The sequence below is a fragment of the Ipomoea triloba genome, chromosome 1 (assembly GCF_003576645.1).
Source record: "Ipomoea triloba cultivar NCNSP0323 chromosome 1, ASM357664v1".
NCBI classification, from domain to species: domain Eukaryota; kingdom Viridiplantae; phylum Streptophyta; class Magnoliopsida; order Solanales; family Convolvulaceae; genus Ipomoea; species Ipomoea triloba.
This window is the reverse complement of record NC_044916.1, coordinates 32,193,064-32,202,419: the sequence shown is the minus strand read 5'-3', so window position 1 is coordinate 32,202,419 and position 9,356 is coordinate 32,193,064. Positions and strand designations below refer to the sequence as shown.

At 32.4% G+C, this 9,356-nt stretch overlaps 1 protein-coding gene across 1 annotated transcript; it reads left to right on the top strand.

Annotated features, from left to right (window-relative positions):
* Window positions 1–246: 246 nt before the first annotated feature.
* Window positions 247–4,268, top strand: LOC115998500 (COP9 signalosome complex subunit 5b-like). The gene is made up of 6 exons (XM_031238086.1): window positions 247–795; window positions 1,526–1,807; window positions 1,903–2,050; window positions 2,177–2,259; window positions 3,639–3,716; window positions 3,833–4,268. The coding sequence occupies exons 1-6, from the start codon at window positions 301–303 to the stop codon at window positions 3,920–3,922; spliced, it is 1,176 nt and encodes a 391-aa protein (XP_031093946.1). The 5' UTR covers window positions 247–300; the 3' UTR covers window positions 3,923–4,268.
* Window positions 4,269–9,356: the final 5,088 nt, after the last annotated feature.

Sequence of the window (9,356 nt, the reverse complement as noted above, 5' to 3'; positions counted from 1 at the left end):
TTGGTATTATTTGGGAGAATTCTCCTCCAATCTTTTTGTTGCATTTCTTTAATTAATGCAGTTTTAGTTTTATTTTTCAAAAAAAAAAAAAAACACTTGCTGCTTGACTCATTTGCATTTATGAACTACTCCGTATATAATAAATTAATAATACTATAATTAATAATAATAATTCTTTCAAAAAAATAATTAATAATAATAATAATAAATAAATAAATAACTAAAGGAGGGAGAGGAAAAGAGAGAGAGAGGGAGAAGCAATTCGGGTTTGGACTCAATGCCCGATTGAGAGAATGTTATATGTATTTACAGGCGGCACAGTACGCTAAAGAGCTCAGTTATAGTGGCGTGTCCTCTCCGAGAGCTTTACACCTAATGGATTCTTTCACATCATCGGCGGCAATTGCCCAGAAGACCTGGGAGATAGAGAACAACGTTGAGACAATGGACTTGCCGCCGACGTCGGCCGACTCCTCCGCCTCCGCATCGTCGGACGCCATATTCTACTACGACGAGACGGCGCAGACCAAGTTCCAGCAGGAGAAGCCATGGACCAACGATCCACACTACTTCAAGCGCGTCAAGATCTCCGCACTCGCGCTTCTCAAGATGGTTGTCCACGCCCGCTCCGGTGGCACCATCGAGGTTATGGGCCTTATGCAGGGGAAAACCGATGGCGACGCCATCATTGTCATGGATGCGTTCGCTCTCCCCGTCGAAGGCACCGAGACTAGGGTTAATGCTCAGGCCGATGCTTATGAGTACATGGTCGATTATTCGCAAACGAATAAACAGGTTAGGGTTTCCTTTCCCTGCCGCTCAGTATGTGTAGCGGCTTAGATTGTCGTTCATCTGATTACATTTGCGTTGGAGTTGCAACATTGTATGAGTAAGGAGTTAGGTTTATCGCGTTTCGAAACGAATTCGTTTTTAATTGAAACTTGAAAGAAAAAGTAATGCAGTGGTCTTAATCTTGGGGCTCTTCTTGAATTAAGACAGAGCTTAGCTGGGTCCTGATTCTCAGTTATCATGTGGGTAGATTGGGTCCGAGGATATCAATAAATACAGATTATGTTTGCCAAATAATACTTGATGTGTCTGGGGTATTGCTTCACAGTTGGCATCTTTGTTTAACTACTGCATCTGGTACTACTTGCTAAGCTTTTTCCATATGTGAGATCAATTTGCTATTGATTGGTAATTTGGCATTTCAAATCATCTATTTACAGAAATCTGTGAATTTTATAAGTAATTCATCTCTACATGTTTTACGTAATCTAAGTATTTTGAGATTCTAACTTAGTAGGCTTTTCTTGTCATTGCAACATTGTTATCTGTAAATATTTATGTGGAATTCTTGCTGATAGCTAATGTTGTACTTTGGATTTAATGCCTGAATTACCAGATATGCAGCTATTGATTTTGGTGTCTTTTTTTAGCTTTCAACTTAACTTGTATGTGCATTTATAAGATGTGCTAATTTGTTTTGTTTTTTAAACAATTGGTCTTGTGGCATGTGGTGTAGGCTGGTCGGTTGGAGAATGTTGTTGGATGGTATCATTCCCATCCTGGTTATGGATGCTGGCTCTCTGGTATTGATGTTTCTACACAAATGCTAAACCAGCAATTTCAGGAGCCCTTTCTAGCCGTAGTTATTGATCCAACAAGAACTGTTTCTGCTGGGAAAGTTGAGATTGGTGCATTCAGAACATACCCAGAGGGATATAAGCCACCAGATGAACCAGTCTCTGAGTATCAGACCATCCCCTTGAACAAAATTGAAGATTTTGGAGTGCACTGCAAACAGGTTATGGAATTTAACAAATATATATCTTCCACATGATTGCAGTTTTCAATCTCAGGGTCCAAATAGCAGATCATAACATATGCATTTGACTGCAGTATTATTCTTTGGACATCACATATTTCAAATCATCTCTGGACTCTCATCTTTTGGATCTTTTATGGAATAAGTATTGGGTGAACACACTTTCTTCTTCTCCTTTACTTGGGAATGGAGACTATGTTGCAGGACAGATTTCAGATCTAGGTAATACCTTGAGGCCTATAATAATTTCGGTTAGATACTTCTGATGTAGTTCATTCTATTAGAAGCATGCGTAGATAATATTTTAGCATGACTAATAGCATTTGCGATATTCTTAATGTCATGCAGCTGAAAAGCTAGAACAAGCTGAGAACCAACTATCTCATTCAAGGTTTGGACCCTTAATAGCTCCTGCTCAGAGGAAGAAAGAGGTAGTTTTTTTTTATTGTTTACTGTCAGATGGGGGATTTTAACTTTAAAATAGAGAATGTAACTCTGGAAACTTTGATCTGCTTTTTCTATGTTCTCTTGGATACATGATGCTTTTCCAGAAATTAATTGTGGAGAATCTCCTAACTTGTACTTAAGAAAATGAAGTATGAGATAAAAGAAAGCATCTGGATTCTGGATGCTAAATGTAAATTATTCTGTTAAATATGGATGTGAGTGATCGCCGTCAACAATGGCTTTAGAGGAATTGCTAGCCCAGGGAGCTGCTGAAAGCTTGAGAATAACTAACTACCATGCTGTGCTAGGCTTTTCTAGTGGTGAATTACTATACTAGATGTGTTCTAGAAGTGCAAGTGTATCTCTAATGCCATTTATAAAATAAAGCCAAGCAAATCTGTTGACTTGTATTGGCCTGTTTGTTTACACTTTTTTGATAAATTGTTACAATGTTCTTTGTATCAGTTTGCCTCTTCCATGGGTCATGGGTGGTAGTGCCAAATACTACATTGTACACACGAAACTATTGTGTCCACGTTATGATCTTTACTTACTGTTCCTAATCACAGAGGATTTTTGGTTGGTTCTTATTTGATCCTTGGTTCACCCTAATCTTCTGGTGGTGAATGTCAACTTTCTGAAACATACAATCTCTTGCATGAACTGGACTTTATCTGACAAGTCTGCCATGCCATTTGACTGTTATCTATAACTCCATCTTCATCCTTATGCTTTAAAAAAAAAAATTACTGTCATATGAAAAGTATTTGATTCATATGTCAACTTCACCTCTTTTGAGGTTTCTGTTCTATTTTGACCTATTCTCCTTTAGGAATGGGTAATTTGTAACATGTTCGGTTTCATGTTTGTTTATTTGGAATTTGTTATTGACTTATTGTGTCTATTTGGTATGTGCTAATGTGCTATGTGAACCTTAACCTTGATATCAGAAGGTTGGACTTTCTAGGCTAATGGCTTGCCTGTTTACCATCCTACTTTGGTTTCAAGTGTCGATGACACCTCTCTTATGAAAAGAAATTGAGTACCGTTGTTTACATCTTTTCACAAGGCCTTAATAAGCCTAGGCCCCTAGGACTATGACTTCAACAGTTCAACATTTTAATCATTGATATTCATTAGCAATGCAAAAGAAACAAGTGTTTTATACTTTTTTATGTTAATATTCTCTCTTATTTCTTCTAACCTGGCCAAAGGGCGAAAGAAGTCAGCTTTTGTCCATTACCATTTTTATTTTGCTTGTCATGTTCTGTGCCATTCTACTCTGTAATATGGATGGACAAGATTATATATTTAAAACATTTCAGCTAAAGGCAATGTGCTGATTTGAATGCTCTCCCTGCAGGAGGAATCTCAACTTGCTAAGATAACTTGTGATAGTGCAAAGATAACTGTGGAGCAGGTTCATGGACTAATGTCACAGGTATTTATTTGGTTCTCTCCCTTTCTCTCATATGTCTAGCTCCAGCTTGTTGCAATTGAACTCTACAACATTTCACTGGGATGCACATTAAAAATGCTTCTATTTTATGCTTTAAGGTTATCAAGGACATCCTTTTCAACACAGTTCGTCAGTCAAACAGATCCCGGACAGAGTCCTCAGGACCTGAGCCCATGGTTGAAACGTGAACTCGATATGACATTAGTTGTTATCCTCATCTCATGTAGATCTCTTTTTTTGTTAATTGGAAGTTCTGGGATTGTTGGCTGTGGCTGATATACAAATTTGATTAGCTAGAAGGTGATTACAAAATGGTGTAATTTATTAATGGCACTTTTGGCTCCAAAACTAGTATCAGCTTTCTTTTGTTTTTTTCCCAATATTTCAAGTTCTATGTTTAAACTTGTTGTACACCTTCTGCCCCTGGCACTGAATGCGTTGCCCCAACATTTCATTTAGCTTGAGGCAGAAATTTAGACAAGTTGGATGTTATGCCTAGACTTGTGTCATTTGATTCTCAGAACGTTACGATTATGCTGGTTTGTGAGTTTGTGACCAAGGGTCTAATATAAATACTTATATGACGGTTCTTTGTGGCTTAAGGAACAAGTCAACAAGTGTTTTATAATGACTATAATCTTCTATTAACATTACATGGTGTGAAATTGAGCCTATTGTATAGTCTTCGTTGTGTGCTTTAAAGTAAAAATTGTAATTTATGTTCCTCATGTATATATCAATTATAAATGTCACATTTCAATTCTCATGTATATATCAATTATAAATGTGACGTTTCAATTCCAAGTGGTATAAATGTTATTTCTGAATTGTTAAAATGTGGTTATATATTGCTCTTCCTAAAGGGCATAAACTACAATATATGGAAGCAATAGTCACATTTTGACAATTCAAGAGCAATATTTATGCTATTTAGAATTAAGGGGTGGCATTTATAATTAATCTATATCTTAGAGCATAAATTATAATTTTTTCTTTTTCTTTTTTAAATGGAAAAGTTACTGTCGATACACAAATATATATTCAGGTGAGATTTCGTGTGATGATCGTTAGATCTCATTCAACGTAACTAAAGTAATAAAGAATAGCAGATACATGCAGTATATTTTTATGTGATTGCACCATCTGTTACTGTACATTGATTGAAATTAATTTTGTCCTATTGTGGTTGCTCCCATTCCCATGATGTTCTTGAGTTTTATTTTCGAGTGTATCCAAAAAGAAAGAAAAAATGGTTGGTATTTAATAACTATATTTGTTGAGTGTTTGTCAACTGTAGTACTTATCACAAATTATATCATGGGTGAGAGCGTGAATTTTGATCTAGATTATGTACTTATTGTTATTTTATACCACTAATGGTACATAATATATTAAGTAATTAAATAAATTGAAAATATATGACATATAATCTTGATTATGCTTCACAATGCGCAAGTAGATTGAATGAGAATTTAGATCCAATGCACAGAGATCAGAGGAAGATAGAATTGGAGTTGTGACGTGTCAATAAAAGTGTTGTATTTGTTTATTTGTTGATGATCGTTTCTTGCACAATATGATGTTCATGCAATGGCGGCTTAGCTTTAACTTTGCTTAGTCATGAGATGACGATCATCTTAATCGTTTACCACTATATATATATAAGGTTAGTATGAGATCACTTATTTAGGTGAGATTGTGGAATCAAATCTTGTGCATCAATCTAATAAATTTTAATGGTCTAGATTGATTGATGCACCCACCCCGTTCGCACACACTTCAATTTAGAATCTTACTCAATCTAGACCATTAAAATATTATAAGATCAAATCTTGTGCATCAATCTAATAAATTTTAATATGGTCTAAATTGATTGACACACATTCACTCCGTTCGCACACATTTCAACTTGGAATCTTAATCAATCTGCTAGACCATTAAAATTATTATGCACAAGATTTGATGCATAATTATTATAAATTTTAGAAGTTAAGTAATAATAATATCATAACATGATTTCTCAAAATAAATTTAATCTTTTTATGCATGCAATAAGCAAACCTTGCCACAATAACAACGAAAACTACTCCATTAAATATTTTTTCTTTTTCTTTGAAGTAACAACGAACTATGTATATGAATGTTGAATGTATACTTTAATTTGTACGTACGGAAGTGAAGTTATAATGGCGGATTTTATGAAGAGGGTTTCGTATAAAACTTTGTGTGATTAATTTGTATGGGATGATACGATAAAGACAAAGTGGTACAACAGTTACCTCAAGTTAAATTATGAGAAAGTGATGCTTTTCGTCCTTAGAAAAATAAATTTTTCACCTCAATTATATTTAGCTTGTTGTCAATTTTTGTCACGCAATTGATTATAAAGTGATTTTTCATCTTATTTTCACTAAGAGTCAAGTTTATAATATTGTAGTTATCAAGTTAATTGTGTGACCAATTTAACTAATTAATTAAGGATATCCCATTAGGTTGTCTGATCTTTTACTTCTTTGGAACATATGACTAGATGGGGTGAATATAGCGCCAGGTTATACGGTATTAGAATGTCCTACTTAATTAATTAATCAATTAAATTAAAATAATTAGTATTGTAATTGCAAATCAATTTAATTACGTAAAGCAAATTAAATGTTTACTTTAATTTGCATGAAATGTGTGGGGCAATCTAACGTACGTACTTACGTTAGCTTTGCTTGGAATTTTGAAAGCCTTCGACTTGTCTTCCATTATTGCGTATTGTATTTGTATAATGTATATATAAAAAAAAATGAAAAATATAATATTAGTTATTTTGGACATATCATGTACAATTTGCAACGCGCTCATTGATTGATGAATGTGGTAAATCACAAGATATGTCTTAAATATATATGTTATAAAGAAAAAATGCAATAAACTACTAAAATACATATGTATTAAGTAAAACTTTAATAGAGTTCAACAATTTTATTGTTTCAAAGACTAAAATTGTAACTTCTTTTTTTTTTTTAAATAAAAATAAAAATAATTTAAGGTGATATATTACAACGACAAAATGTTAAAAATAAAATGATTAGTAGAGAATAATTGATGAACTAAAAAAGAACCACCTAACAAATAAATTTCACTATAACATTCTTATTTTTCTGTCTAACTCAAAAAGAAGTCTTGTAACATATTTGAGAGGATAATTCCATGCACCCTTCAACATCATTAAAAAGCCTTTGAAAAGGTGGTTGAATGGACAAAGCACGATTTTCCTACATGAAACTCATGAATTCAATAATTAATGCCAAAGCATTCTCGATCAAGCACATCCCATGATAAGGTAGCATTTTTAATGTAATTTACCCCTCTTATATAATTTACAGACTAATGTCCCTATAATTCAATCACTAACCGTCTACAATACTCCTACAAATTTATCCCTAAGGATATTATGATCCTTGGAATAGTCTCTATCTCACTTTTTAAAGTGGGTCATACCTTTGCATCATCAAATTTATAATTGTTTCACTATTTTTTCTGCATACATGTAATAGTCTTTTACTTTCAAAAGTGACATCAGTTTCCTATCACATTATAATATAGTAATAACAAAATAATAAAAATAAAAATTAAAAAATATAAAAAAAAAAGTATGGCAACCTTCTGTCAATTTGAAAGGTTTCAAGTTATTATGTGATTGAAAAAAAAAATCACTTAAACTTGAAAGTGGGTGAAATTACAAGGATTGCATTAGCTAAAAGGTTGAGACTTGAGATGAGAATCTTACACCTCTATTTATTCTAAATATTGTGTGGGTCAAATTGGCATTGGTAAGATGTGTGATGCTTTAAATTTTAGAGTTTTAATAGTGTGGGGCCTAAAATCTAATTTCCGAAGTCAAATTTTTGCAAAAATTCTAGTCATGGTCCATTAATTGGACTTCTGCGAATCGGATCATACTAGAAGTTTGCTTTGTCGACACCAACCTTATATGTTTTTTTTTTCTTCCTTTTTGGGGGATAATTATAATTGCAAGGTTAAATTCTTACCCTGCTTCATCTCCAAATATGGAGATGGAGGGAAGAAGGAGGCCGCCATGGACGTCGAAAATGGCGGCCGTTTCCATGAGCTGCCACGTAGGATGTTACTGATGTTTATCGGGAATTAATCGATTCTGGGGCCTAAATGCACGGAAATCACTAGTTGATATGCTTAATTGTAACTTTAATTTAAAAAATTCAATGGTCTAATTGACTTCTCATATAAAGTTTAACGGTCTATTTTATTTTCTCTATTTCTAATTAGCTTTGGTTCTGGAAAAAATAATTTGACCATACTTTTTTTTGGATGACATGTCTAAATTTAATCCATTATTACAACTTGTGGGTTATCTTTGTGAAATATATAAGAATTAAAAGCAAATTACTATCTCGTCAACAATGGATTTGTATAAATTAAATTGACATTAACTAATCACCAATTTTGTTTAGATTTGTGCATTATAAGGCTTTTAAGTCATCAAAATGATTCTCAATAGATTCCAAAAAAAAAAAAAAGAATTGGTAACAGAAAAAATCTACTAACAGACAAAGAAAATAGTGTTTAGCTGTTCATTTCAATTTTTTGTTCTCTTTACTCTCTATTTTCTTTTTCAAAATGTATAATGGTATAAGTAAATGTATTATTTAAAAAATTTATTTCTGTAGTGTTCTATTTCTCCAACAAATAATATAGAGAATTTCTCAAATTAATAAACACGCATTTACTTTTGAACCCATATAATCAAAGACTAAATTCAAAATTAATTATTTAAAAATATCTTCATTTTTTTTTTGCGTAATGCACTAATTCAGCCGAATTTCAATCATGTTCCATTTAAGAACAACTATTCTATGCATATAGATTCGAGCCCTAATAATCTTCAATTTTAAAGCTGTTTGATTAGTTTTCTGACTTTTATGTTAATATCAAAATTAGTAGTTGAGTTTTGAAGTTTGGTATGCTAATTAATTATGAGGATAGTTCTGCAAATATATATAAATTAATGATTTTATGTAAAATGATATAAGCATTCTAATTTGAACACAAGACTACTAGACCCCCACCAAACTAAACTGAAGTCTAAACATGTGCCTACCCAAATTAATAAGCTATGAAAATTTCTAGTTTTTTTAATTGTCATTTTCTTAACCACATGTACTTCATTGGCAAATTATATCATGTTTCATATTGCAATATTGACCATCGATAAATATTAATTTTTAGTATATTAAATATTTATTTTACTTGAAATAATATGTAATGCATTAAAAGTAAACATTCAAAAAATAAATTTATACTATAGTAAAAATGAACCTTCAATATAATAAAATGAACATATATATCAATGATCATGATACAAATTAAAAATTATAATTCGTGTGCCATTAATTAAAAACCTGTTGAGAATTTGTAAACTGAACTAATATTTAAAAAATAAATATACTAATAATGCAATGGGCCAACTCAATACAATAAAATAAATATCATAAAGCAATACATAAACTATTGTGTCATGCTGACAAGTAAAAATACATAAATTCTAATGAAAATTACAAAATCTTAACACCCCCCCCCCCCCCCCCCCCAAAA